The 13,696-nt window shown below is 52.6% G+C and overlaps 1 protein-coding gene across 4 annotated transcripts in view; it reads left to right on the top strand.

Moving 5' to 3' along the window:
* LOC128412208 (zinc finger protein 850-like) overlaps positions 1-13,696 on the top strand; it is a 264,328-nt gene that overhangs the window by 227,377 nt on the left and 23,255 nt on the right. Inside the window, exons 1-4 of one of the 4 annotated variants that reach the window (XM_053385079.1) lie at positions 1,012-1,108; positions 2,465-2,957; positions 3,131-3,212; positions 3,497-3,579. The exons of 2 other annotated variants lie outside the window; for them this stretch is intronic. In XM_053385079.1, coding sequence (XP_053241054.1) covers positions 2,556-2,957; positions 3,131-3,212; positions 3,497-3,579 — 567 coding nt within the window. In that variant the 5' untranslated portion in view covers positions 1,012-1,108; positions 2,465-2,555. Of the gene's footprint in view, positions 1-1,011; positions 1,109-2,464; positions 2,958-3,130; positions 3,213-3,496; positions 3,580-13,696 lie in introns of those variants that run through there. One more of the 4 variants, XM_053385080.1, reaches the window with a different exon arrangement.

Genomic DNA, 13,696 nt, shown 5'->3' with positions numbered 1-13,696 from the left:
GGACATAGTTTGAGGACCCCTGGTCTACACTGACTGGGACATTCTGCATGCCAAGCAGATGCTCTAGGGCTCCCCATATTTCACTAGCCTTTCAATGTTATGCTATTAGCAACCGTGGAGATTCCACCTGCCTCTTTCGAAAGGAGAAAACTCACCTGATATAATAATAATAATAATAATAATAATAATAATAATAATAATAATAATGTATTTATACCCCGCCCACCTGGCTGGCTTCCCCAGCCACTCTGGGCGGCTTCCAACAAAATATTAAAATACAATAGTCCATCAAATATTAAAAGCTTCCCTAAACATAAAAATAACAACAATCCATTTTCAGTCCATTGAATTAGCAATTAAGCATTTCTGGAAAGGGAAATGGCATACTTTTGTATATTACCATAAAAAGCATGCATAAGAAAGTATTACTCATTTATAATGAGAATAGTATTAATTTATTTTGAACTTCGCTTGGTTCCTCCTTGGTAGCCAGTGTGATTGTTTCAGTAGGACTAGAACTCAGGACCCGCTGCCTTGAGGGACATCTAAGAGCAGTTGGGCAGGGGAAAGTCTCCCTTGGGAAGTGGTGGACTCTCCTTCCTTGGAGGTTTCTCAGCAGAGATCGGACGGCCATCTGCCATGGATGCTTTAGCGGAGATTCCTGCATTGCTGGGGGTTGGACTAGATGACCCTGGGATCCCCTCCTATCTCTCCACTCCTGAATTCTAGGAGGAGCTTCCTTGCCTCCTGCAAAGCCCTTTTCCCTGCAAGCTCTTCCTCTGGTTTCTGGCCAAGGGAGGGAGATGCTCAGAGTCCAGCCAAGAGCCTCACCCCCAAAGGATATCTGGGCATGGGCGTAGCCAGGGGGGCAGCTGCCCCCTAAATCCATTAAAAATAATAAGAATCTGAGGTTCTGCCAAGAGAGAGAGGGCTGAGCTGGAGGGACTCGGCTTGGCAAGGGTTAAAGGGAAGTGAGCTGCCTTCCTAGAGAGGACAGGAGGCAAGGGGGGCCAGGTCCTCCAGAGCCAAGGCCCCTCCCTCCCCAGTCCTTTCCTTGCTTTGGGGTCTCTCCTGCAAGGGCTGCCTCGCTGTCCCCTCCTGGGATCTGGTGAGTCTCCTCTCTCTCCCCCCAGAGGGTGCAGTGGGGAGACGGGGGGGGGGGGGGTCCCAAGGCTGCAGCAGGAGAGGGTGCTTGGGGAGCCTGATCTGCTCCTGCAGGGGGGGGGACCCCAAGTCAGGGAGGAGAGGGTCCTGCCAGGGAGGGGCCAGGTCTGCAACGCTCTCCTTCCTGGAGATCAGAGGATCCCTGACTCCCACGAAATCTCCCTTCTTTAAACAAAGGAGTCCCTGGGACTTTAACTCTGTGTGACATCGCTCAGCCTCATTGCACAACAGAGGAAACATGTGCAAATGGTTTTCCAAAGCTGGACGAGGAGGTGGACTAGCCCCCCCCCCAAGAAAACCCCACGTGGAGGAAGGAAGGAAGGAAGGAAGGAAGGAAGGAAGGAAGGAAAGGTGGGAGAGAAAGGCCAGGAACAAAGAGAGGGATCCCAGCCCAGAGTCTGGCTGCTGCATTGCGGACCAGTTTCCCAGTCGTCTCCCAGGGCAGCTCCCCACGGAGGCCACTGCAGCAATCCCCTCGCACCCAGAGCATGGCATCCCTGGACCATGTCCTCTCTGTCCCAAAGGGATTGTTGCTGGCAAAGCAGCCGGAAATGGGCGCTGCTACTCACCGAACCTCCAGGGACCTGGGCATCAATGGCTGTGTGTGTGTTAAGCTATCTCGCGGAATAATAATAATAATAGTAACAATAATAATAAATTACCCAACTAAATATCAAGGGAGATGTCTGGCCCTGCCCACTTGGCCCTCAGGGGGTTGACCAGATACATACCTGGCCCTCAGAGCAAAGAAAAAGGGACCCCACCCCAGGAGTCTGTCTGGAGAGCGGCAGAGAGTCCAAGTGCAAGAAAGGGAGACAGAAGCAGGGGAGTGGGGGGGGAGGAACTCCTGAGGACCCCCGGGTGAGGACCCCCACTAGACCCACAAATGACTCCCTTGCCATTCGGTTCTGACTTCATGCATTGACTGGAAGGCTGCAGAAACCAGGTTGATTAATCTCCCAGAAATCCCTTCAGTTGCCTCCACATTTTGCGTGGCTAGGAGGCTAGAGATTTATTTCTCCTCCTCTTCCTGCTCTTTCTTTTCAAAAAGATAGCTCATGGTCTGGGGTGCGGTGCAATCCTCACCTGGTTCCCAGCAAGACTCATCCATGCTTGCTCAGGGAACCATTCCCCCCCCCTTCAGTTGCCTCCACATTTTGCATTGCAATCTTCTTTCTAGGAGAGCTTCTTCTTCTTCTTCTTCTTCTTTAGAAAATAGCTCATGGTTTGCTTGCTAAGGGAAACTTTTTCTTCCTCTGACCTACAAATTCTGTAACAAAACAATGTATTTGCTTTGTAGGATTTGCTACAGCTTCTCATTTAGAAGGGCAGAACTTGGCAGAAGACTAAAGGGTTCCTTCCGATCTCTCAGAGGCTTCCTGAAAGCACAGATGGATGAGCGAGACTCAGCTGGCCTTGGAACTGGAAGAGGCCCTGCTAACCAAACTGGGAGCAGTGGGGGATTCTGGGAAAAACCAGTGCAGAAGATCCTGGGTGAGGAGGATACCCTCCGATTAGAGGTGCAGAGCCAGCAGTTGAGGCAGTTCTGCTGCCAGGAGGCCAAAGGACCCCGAGAGGTTTGCAGTCGACTCTACCACTTTTGCCACCAGTGGCTGAAGCCAGAAAGGCACACGAAAGCTGAGATGCTGGACCTGGTGATCTTGGAGCAGTTCCTGGCTGTCCTTCCCCCGGAGATGGAGAGCTGGGTGAGGGAATGCGGAGCGGAGACCAGTTCCCAGGCAGTGGCCCTGGCCGAAGGTTTCCTCCTGAGTCAGGCAGAGGAGAGAAAGCAGGTGAGAGAGACTTTCCTCTGGATACTCCCAAGAGGCTCCAAACAGGACAGAGAACATCCCATAATGGTCTGCTGATGGCCCATCCGTTTGGATCTCACACCCCTCAAGTCTTTGTCATTCTCTTTGTAGTATTTCTCACCATTCTCTGTTTTGAATCCTTGTTTCTTTTTCAGGGAAAGGATCTCTTTGCAGAAATGGACCTGGATTCCTGTGAGGCAGAGAGGTCTCCGTTGGACACCAGAGAGAGGCCACTGGGTAAGGAGAAAGGTGGTTTTTCTCTGTCTGGTCTCATTCTGTTGGTTTTCCAACTCATCTGGGGGTTCTTTTCCTCTTGTTTTGGGGGGAGACAGTTGGGAAGAAGCGTCCAGAGGAGGGGAGATGTATTTCTGCACAACAAACATATGAAATGGGCACAAACATTCAAATGCTCTCAGCAGGAAAGGCTTTTCAAAGGCCCATCTGCAGTTAGAGATGCCCTGTTTCACCTGTGAGAGAAGCAGGCACTCCAGGCATCCTGACCACCTTTTTTTCTCTTGCAGGTGACAGAATGATGCCGGCAAGACCTCCTGATCCGTCTTTTCATGGGGACAGAAGAGAAGCAGCGGGTGTGGAACGAGATCAGGTCAGGGGAAGCTGCCTTGTGGGGACAGAGGCCGAGGGATGGAGCAATGTCATGGACTGGTTGGGCACAGAGGAGTGGTGGGAGGAAGCAGCTGGGGAACCAGGAAGGGAAGATGGCTCAGAGCCGAAGGAGTGGAGGTAGAAGAAGGATGGGCGGTCAGAGGGAGAAGAGGGCGAAGCCTGGGAAGAGGAGGTGTCAGAAGCTGAAGGGCGAACAGGGCTTAGTGAGCTGGAAGACTCTGTGGCAGAATGCAGTGCAGAATCAGAGGCAGAAGAGGAAGGAGGCGAGTGGGAGAGGAAGGTCGAGAGGCAGAGGTGAGTCAGGATAAGGAAGAGCCATCGATGGCTCCCTCTCCTTTTCCCAGAAGCCACCCTCCCTGCTTGTCTCTCAGAGCCAGGAGACCCCCTGCAATGCAGAAATCTCTGCTAGATCATCCAAGACAGATGGCCATCCAACAGAGGCTTATTTGATTTCTAAATAGATCACTGAATGCTCAGATTGGTTTCTAAGCAGTGGACGAATGAGAACAAATAGTGGCCTGGATTCACCTAACCAGCCCATTGGCTGCAAAATGGGACTTGCCCCCCATTCCTCCCGCTCTGTGCCCCCATGAACCCCTAGAATTTGGCTCTAGGGCATTGGGAGGGAACTCCCCAGAACAGCTCAGGAGGAGAGGAGAAAGTAGACCCTTTCATCAGGCAAACTGGAATTCTTGCGTAGGCAGAATGACCTGGAAAACACAAAGTGGAGTACAACCTATTTGCACAAAGACGAATTCCCATAATTAAAACTTAGAATAAAATAAGCATCCAGAATTAAAATGTGCAGCAAAGTAATCCTATTGAAACAACTCCCCTGCGTGAGTGCCTGAGGGCCCCGCTCCTGCCACTCACCACCTGGCCCAGGGCGGGGCCTGAAGCCTCATAAGGACGGTTGCTGCTGCTGCTGCTGGCCAGGAGGACTCGGAGCAGTGCAATTTTCTTATTAAAATGTTTTATAAATTTTCTTTTTTCCTTTTTGATTACTTTTTTTTGTGGGGGGTGGGGTGGATGTTAAGACCAGAGCATGTCATTACAGAGGAGGCAGGTTTAGTCGTTGTTTGAGGACTATCCCTGCCTCTGGGTCTGGTCCTGACTGGACGGATACTAGAATCAGCAAGGGATACCCACATGACCTGAAGGTGCTGCTGTGCAATGCCAGGTCAATGATTCATAAAACCACGGCCATCCATGACTTGATCATGGATGGAGGACTTGACCTGGCATGTGTAACAGAGACTTGGTTGGATGAAGCAGATGGGCCTGTCCTTGCCGCTGCTTGTCCACCAGGTTTCACTTACACACAGCAACCCAGGCCTTGTGGGCGGGGAGGGGGGGTTGCAGTGCCATGGTCAGATCTCTTCCTGGTGCAACTGGACTTCTCCGCTACCCTTCCCCTCTGCAGGGAGGTGGGACCGATTTGGATGGTTCACCCTCGCCACTTAATGGCTCCAAATGGTTTCCAGAGAGTGGTAGGGGATGCTTTATCCCATGTTGATGGCCTTTTAGCTGATTCCCTGGTGGCCCGCTGGAATGCGGAGTTAACCAGGGGTATTGATTGTTTGGCTCCGAAGCGCCCTCTCCGATTGCATGTAGTCCAGACAGCCCCGTGGTTTTCCACGGATCTGAGGGAACAATCGCTGAGACGGCTAGAGCTCTGGTGGCGGATAACTCATTCTGAAGCTGACCGGACACGGGTTAGAGCTCAATGTCGAGCCTACCAAGTGGCGGTAGCAACGGCAAAGAAGACTTTCTTCACCGCCTCAATTGCATCTGTGGAAAACAGCAGCAGGAGACTTTTTCAGGTGGTTTGCAATTTAGCGGAACCACCTGCTACATTGGGGCCCAGTATGGGCCACATGATCTCCTGCAATGATTTTGCAAAGTTTTTTGCAGATAAAGTCGCTCAGATTCAGGAAGAGGTAGACTCCACCATGGGAGCAGGGCCAGGGCAGGAGAGTGCTAGTGTCCTGTCTAGTCAAGTTGCGTGGGATCAATTCCAATCTGTTACCTCTGAGGATGTGGACAGGCTGCTTGGACGAGTGAAACCAACCACCTGTCTCCTTGATCCTTGCCCATCGTGGCTTATAAAAGTTAGCCGGGAAGGGCTGGGCGATGGGCTTCGCGGGGTCGTGAATGCTTCTCTCTGTGAGGGAGCCTTCCCAGACCCGCTGAAAGAGGCGGTCATTAAACCGCTTCTTAAAAAACCATCTTTAGATGCTGCCAATATGGCTAACTATTGCCCAGTCTCAAATCTTCCATTCTTGGTCAAGGTGATTGAGCGAGTGGTTGCTGAACAACTCCAGGCACGCCTGGAAGAAGCGGACCATTTGGATCCCTTCCAGTCGGGATTCAGGACTCATCATGGGGACTGAAACTGCCTTGGTCGCACTGGTCGATGATCTCCGTCAGGCTAGGGACAAAGGTGAAAGGTGTTTCCTAGTTCTGCTGGATCTCTCAGCGGCGTTTGATACCATCGACCTTAACATCCTTCTGGACCATCTTGAGGGGCTGGGAGCTGGGGGCACTGTCATACAGTGGTTCCGCTCCTTCCTCCTGGGCTCTACCTCTCTTTCAAATCGGAACCAGTGAAGGCAGTGAAGGTCCTCTGTGAGTGTCTGGAGGCAGTTGGAGGATGGATGGCGGCTAACAGATTGAGGTTGAATCCTGACAAGACAGAAGTACTGTTTTGGGGGGACAAGAGGCGGGCAGGTGTGGGGGACTCCCTGGTCCTGAATGTGGTAACTATGCCCCTGAAGGACCAGGTGCGCAGCCTGGGAGTCATTCTGGACTCGCAGCTGTCCATGGAGGCACAGGTCAATTGTGTGTCCAGGGCAGCTGTTTATTAGCTCCATCTGTTATGCAGGCTGAGACCCTACCTGCCAGCAGACTGTCTCACCAGAGTGGTGCATGCTCTGGTTATCTCTCGCTTGGAGTACTGCAATGCGCTCTATCTGGGGCTGTCTTTGAAGGTGACCCGGAAACTACAATCCAAAATTCGGCAGCTAGACTGATGACTGGGAGTGGCCGCCGAGACCACATAACACTGGTCCTGAAAGATCTGCATTGGCACCCAGTATGTTTCCGAGCACAATTCAAAGTGTTGGTGCTGACCTTTAGAGCCCTAAATGGCCTTAGTCCAGTATACCTGAAGGAGCGTCTCCACCTCCATCGTTCTGCCCAGACACTGAGGTCCAGCGCCGAGGGCCTTCTGGCGGTTCCCTCGCTGCAAGAAGCCAAGTTACAGGGAACCAGGCAGAGGGCCTTCTTAGTAGTGGCACCCACCCTGTGGAATGCCCTCCCACCAGATGTCAAAGAGAAAAATAACTACCAAACTTTTAGAAGACATCTAAAGGCAGCCCAGTTTAGGGAAGCTTTTAATGTTGAATAGGTTATTGTATTTTAGTGTTTTGTTGGAAGCCGCCCAGAGTGGCTAGGGAAACCCAGCCAGATGGGCGGGGTATAAATAATAAATTATTATTATTATTATTATTATTATTATTATTATTATTATTATTAACAGGAAAGAAACAATAGAGCATTGTATAGCAGATCATATTTCTGCTGTCTCAGAGGAGGACATTTCCCTTTTTCTTTTAGGCTCCAGTGTGCTTTGAAGATGTCGCTGTTCGTTTCACAGACAAGGAGTGGGCGTTGCTGGATCCTGACCAGAGAGCTCTGCATAAGGACGTCATGGAGGAGAATTGTGGGATCGTGGCCTCTCTTGGTAAGGCTCCTGGTGGGATCGTCATATCTGCCTGGAAATTCAAAAAATACCTCAATGTGACCAACCTCATCTATTTTCACAGAGCTCAACAGCGCCCCCTATAACACCTGGGAACCTAACACCCCCACAATAAAGAGTAAATTACAGTTTTTTCTTTGAACAGCCTTCCTCAAATTATTCCTTTTTCTACCAGGATTGGGCTGGTCTGAACTTCCCAGGCCATCTTCAATGTCAGCTTCAGAATTGTTAGGAAAGCTAAGTAGTTTCAGGTTTTTGTTTTTGCTCCTCTCAGTCTTGGGTTGTCAGGGAACTGACATCGGAGCGAGAGGCGAAGGGAAGGCTCCCAGATGATGCTGGCGAAGGACCCAGCAACAGGGGGAGAAGCAGCTCAGCAGAGGGGGAAGGCAATCAGCGCGACACCAGGGATAAAGGGGGGCAGATGGGGGAATCGGAGAGAGGGCTCCAGGACTCTTCACTGGACATCAGTGAAGAGAGCACAGGTCCTCCACTACCCACGCCCTCCCTGCGCAGAAGACTCCCGCGCAGTGAGAGGAGGAGGAGACTGGGAGTCAAACAGCTTTTATGCTGGAAGAGGTTTAAGAAACGACCACTGACGGATTCTGCTAGCGACTGAGGCAGCCACGCAGAGATGGGCTGTGCAGTCAGAAAGGTTTAACAAGGCAATTTAGCCTGGAGAGGCGGCAGTTTACGCACGAGTAACTCATACCCATCACAGCAATCCGTCAGTCCCTGAAAGTTGCTTGTGCGCAGCAGCAGGCAGGCAGCATCATGAGCAAAGCAGGAGAAGCGAAAGCCGCGGAAGGAGCAGCTGAAGGACAGACTCTGGTGGAGAGGAACCGAGAGTTGGAACAGCATGTGGCCCTTCTGACAGCGCGGCTGGAGGAAAGGCGGGCTCAAGATGCACAGGTCAGGCCCACCCCCATAGCAAGGAAGGTACCGGGACTGGTACACAAATTTGGAGGGAAGCCCCAGGACTATAGTGCGTTCTGAACGGAAATTGAGTATGCCTTGGAACTGCAGCACGACGATTTTGTAGACGATGGGGCACGGGTGGCATACATTGTGGGTTACCTGGAGAATGGGGCCAGGGAATGGATCAGGCCCCTTATGGCAACACAGAATGCAGCCATGCAGGACCTGAGGAAATTCTTCCAGGCGATGGACGCAATGTTTTCCAGTGATGTACAACAAAGTGTGACTAAACGAGAACTGATGAACTGTAAACAGGGAAATCAGTCAGAGACTATTGGTCACGCTTTGCGATGATAGTTCACCGTCTGGGGTGGCAACTGGACTCTGAACCCATACAGATGTTATTTGAGGAGGGTTTGTCCCCAACGGTCAAGGATGAGCTTTCGCGCGCACCCCGCCCGCAGTCCATGGATCAGCTGACCAAGGCTGTGCTTGGGATTGGAATAAGGCAGGAAGCGCGGGCCCAGGAGAGGCGGGAGGGGAGAGAGCAGCGTTGCCATGACTACCGCATTCCTGAAATACCAAGGCCGCCTTCCCCGCCGGTGGAGCCAATGGAAATAGACGGTGCACGCGGGAAGTTTCAAGTTCCAGCGGAGGTCGCAAAAAGGAGGGAAAGGATTGGAAAACCACCAAGAAGTGTTTCCTCTGCCAGCGGCCAGGGCATTTCGCCAGGGTCTCCCCTCAAAGAAAGGCCTGGCAAGGAATGGTGGGAGCCACAGGGGGTGAGGAGGAGGTGGAAAAGGCACAGGAACAGGGAAACGCGAACGCTTGGCTGCCACTCGGGCACAGCAGCCAGGCCAGCAACCAGTAGAAGTGCCCCAACCAGACCCCCCTAAGGCGGCTATAGCCATCGAAGTGGTGCTAGGACTCCCGAATGGGCACCCAGTCAAGGTGAAAGGGATGCTGGATTCAGGCAGCTCCTGTAATTTCTTCAGCAAAGACTTTGCGTTAGAGCATCAGATCCACTTATTGCCTTTGGATTTCCCCTTGCAAGTAACCACCATTGATGGCAGGGAGCTTCTAGGAGGGGAAGTGACACACCAGACCCCACCAATGAGAATGAGGGTGTCCAGGCACTCGGAAACCATTGCCTTTCACATCGCCTCACCAGCAGGGCCTCCAATTATATTAGGGATGAGCTGGCTAGCACAACATGATCCAGTGGTGGCGTGGCATCAGAGGACAGTCACCTTTGGGTCAGCCTACTGCCTAGAACACTGTCTAGGAGGGGAAACTCCCAGGATGAGCATGGCCAGGGTGGCTGGGATGGCTGTGGAGCGGAAGGGGGAGGTGCCGCAGCAATATGCTGATCTGCGGGAGGTCTTCAGTGAGAACGAGGCAGATAGACTACCACCCCATAGGCCCTTTGACTGTCAAATCAACTTGCTCCTGGGGGCACAGCTGCCGGTGGGTAAGCTGTATGCCATGTCGGACAGGGAGATGAAGGAGTTACGGTTTATTGACAAGAACCTGAAAAGAGGCTTCATAAGAGAATCAAAGGCAGTGGGAGGCAGTCCAGTGTTCTTTGTGGACAAAAAAGACACAAAGCAACCCAGGCTCGTTGTGGACTATAGAGCCGTCAATCTGGTGTCGGAGCCCGTGACCTTCCCTATGCCTCGTATCGACGACATTTTGACGAGAGTGAGGAAGGGAAAAATCTTTACCAAGCTGGACCTCAGGGGGGCATACAACTTGATCAGGATGAGGGAGGGGGATGAATGGAAGACCACCATGTTCACACCCCTAGGGGCATTTGAGTACTTAGTTATGCTTTTTGGATTACAGTCAGGCTCCGCCTGTTTTCAAGCTTTCATGCACCACGTGCTGGGGTCTCTGCTGTACAAGAACTGTGTAGCCTTCTTGGACGACATCTTAATTTATTTGGACAACTAGGAGCAGCACGTCAGAGAAGTAAGGGAAGTGTTACAACGATTGCAGAAGCACCAGCTGTGGGTCAAGCTAGAAAAATGTCAGTTTCACGCCAGAGAAGTCGAGTTCCTGGGGTACAAGTTATCTGACAAAGGCCTAGCAATGGACCCAAGCAAGGTGCAGGCGGTGCTGGAGTGGAAGGCCCCCAAAACACGGAAGGACGTGCAAAGGTTCCTAGGGTTCAGCAACTTCTACAGGAAGTTCATAAAGAACTTCACCCACTTGACAGCACCCATCATGGATTGTCTCAGTAGCAAAAGGAAGTTCGTGTGGACGGAGGAAGCCCAGCAGTCCTTTGAAAAACTGAAGAAGGCATCCGCGTCGGAAGAGCAACTCCTACACGTAGATTTGGAGAAACCCATGAGGCTAGAGACCAATGCGTCCGACCGGGCCATAGGGGCGGTCCTATTGCAGCCAGGAAGGAGCAAGCAGGAATGGAAACCGTGTGCTTTTTTTCAAGGAAGCTGAGCAAGTCGGAGCAAAACTATACCGTGTATGACCGAGAACTGCTTGCGATCTACACGGCCTTTCGTCGTTGGCATCATCTGCTGATAGGAGCGCAACACCAAATCCAGGTTTGCACAGATCACAAGAACTTAGAGTACTGGAGGACTGCACGGGTACTCAACCAGAGACAGATTCGATGGGCACAGGAATTCTCCAAATTCTCCTTCGAAATCCGGTATATCCCAGGAGAGGAGAACGTAAGAGCAGACGCTCTCTCCCAGAAGCCGGAGTACTTGGAAGGAGAGGGGCCGCCGGAGACACGACACATGATCCCCGAGGACTGATGGGTGTGTGGGGGAACCTTGGTGGGGAGACGAGAACTGGCAGGGCTTACCAGAAACGATGTGTTCGCACCGGGGGAGACCCTGAGGGGGAAGGTACTCAAACAACTCCATGACAACCCCACAGCTGGGCACTTTGGACAGCACAAAAGCATGATGCTGGTCACCAGGCAGTTTTGGTGGCCCAGGGTGAGGGAGGATGTACGGGAATATGTACGGGGGTGCGACCGCTGCCAAAGGGCAAAGGGGGAAAGGGCTGCCCCCGCAGGATTGCTAGAACCCTTGCCCACACCCGGAAGGCCCTGGGAGGTGGTGTCCATTGATTTCATGACAGATTTGCCCAAGTCCCGGGGAAAGACAGGTAGTGGTCTTACTGACGAAAATGTGCCATTTTATAGCTTGCTCACATGCGGTGACAGCAGAGGAGACAGCCAGGTTGTTTGTGGAGCACGTTTTCCGGTTGCATGGCACCCCCTTGAGGGTTATCTCCGACCGCGGGAAACAATTTACCTCCCGGTTCTGGAGGAAGCTCATGAGCTTGCTGCAAGTCGAGGTCGGGTTCTCGACGGCGAGACACCCGGAGACCAACGGGCAAGCGGAAAGAGCGAACAGTATACTCCAGCAATACCTACGCTGCTACGTCAGCGAGAGACAGAACGATTGGGTAGAGAAACTGGCGCTGGCTGAATTTGCGTACAATAATGCTGAACACGTGTCCACGGGCATGAGCCCATTCATGGCCAATCATGGGTGTCACCCCAGGGCCTTCCCGGGGAGTGGGGAGGAAAACTGGAGCGTACCCGCGGCGGAGCAGTTTGTGGAAGAAATGGAGGCCCTACACCAGCAACTTAAGATGAACTTGGAAAGGCCAAAGAAATTTACAAGAGGCAGGCAGACAAGCACTGCAGGGAAGGGGAGACCATACGGGTGGGGGACCGGGTGTGGTTGTCCACCCAAGGGTTACCCTTCAAAGGGGGGTGCAAGAAGTTGCAGCCCAGACGGCTGGGACCATTTGAGGTAACACAGCGGGTGAATCCCGTGGCATTTAAGCTCAAGTTGCCTGACAGCATGAAAATACACCCGGTGTTCCACCGGTCCCTACTCTCACCACACAGAGAGGGGCGGGAATTCCCGGGGCGAGAGGGAGAAGTCACCACACACCCGCAGGTAGAAGAAAGGGAACGCCATCACGTGGCCACGGAAATAATTGATTCAAGGTGGCGAGGGCGCCAGGTGGACTACTTGGTGGCTTGGGAAGGGGAACCCGGGTCAGAAAACACGTGGGTTCCCACGGAAGCCATCAATGACAGGTATCTGGTGGAGGTATTCCACCGCCGGTTCCCGGACAAACCCAAACCCCTAGAAAGATTCTGGGAGGAGCAATTTGGAACCACAGACGACGAAGAGGAGTTTGAGGGGTTTTCTGACTCCGAGGTGGAGGAAGAAGAATCAGACTGGGAGGGCCACTCCGTTGGCAGGAATCAGAGCAGGTGGGAAGCGGGTTTCGAATCCACTGAGGATGGTGACAGTTCCTTCCGGGGGTTCCCCGCCTCGGCCGAAGAAGGGGACGAAATTGGTTCCACAGGTCGGGCTGGGGGTGGAGGGGGTCCTGGGGGGAAGGTGGATGTCAGGGAACTGACATCGGAGCGAGAGGCGAAGGGGAGGCTCCCAGATGATGCTGGCGAAGGACCCAGCAACAGGGGGAGAAGCAGCTCAGCAGAGGGGGAAGGCAATCAGCGCGACACCAGGGATAAAGGGGGGCAGATGGGGGAATCGGAGAGAGGGCTCCAGGACTCTTCACTGGACATCAGTGAAGAGAGCACAGGTCCTCCACTACCCACGCCCTCCCTGCGCAGAAGACTCCCGCGCAGTGAGAGGAGGAGGAGACTGGGAGTCAAACAGCTTTTATGCTGGAAGAGGTTTAAGAAACGCCCACTGACGGATTCTGCTAGCGACTGAGGCAGCCACGCAGAGATGGGCTGTGCAGTCAGAAAGGTTTAACAAGGCAATTTAGCCTGGAGAGGCGGCAGTTTACGCACGAGTAACTCATACCCATCACATGGGTTGACCAAAGAGACGACTGGCAGCGAAGCTCAGGTGCTGCCAGCCAGAGAAGAAGCAGGCCTAGGGAGAGGAGACTTAGCAGCGGAAGGCAGAGAGGAGGGGGAGATCAATTGTAATTGTAATCTGAACAAAGGGGAGAAGAAAAAGAGAGACAGAGTGACAGACAGCTGTGTGAGAGCTACAGGAGTGAGTCAGACACTGGAATGCAGGAAGCATTCTCTGTCAAATCTCCTAGGATCTGAAAAGTGGCAGAGACGCTCTAAAGATACTGGAAGAGAAGGTGCGGGCTTCCGTGTTGGGGAAGGGGGAGGAGCTCAGTCTGGGCAACTCCATCTTGTGGGGAGGACGAAGAGTAGAGGAGCTCCGTCCAAGTTTGTTGTTTTAGCAATAAATCTGAAATTATTAACAGCCAGAGTCATCGCACGTTTGTGGGAGAGACCAAGCCATAACAAGGACTGACATTGGAGATGGAGGGGATGCCATGACTGGGCCAAACAAAATCCATCCCAGAGAAGAGCTAGGCTTATGGAATCTCAGGTAGCAGTAGCAGTGATGAGGATGAGGATGAGGATGATACA

This window comes from Podarcis raffonei, chromosome 4 (genome assembly GCF_027172205.1).
Source record: "Podarcis raffonei isolate rPodRaf1 chromosome 4, rPodRaf1.pri, whole genome shotgun sequence".
Taxonomy (NCBI): domain Eukaryota; kingdom Metazoa; phylum Chordata; class Lepidosauria; order Squamata; family Lacertidae; genus Podarcis; species Podarcis raffonei.
This window is presented reverse-complemented; position numbering and strand designations above follow the sequence as displayed.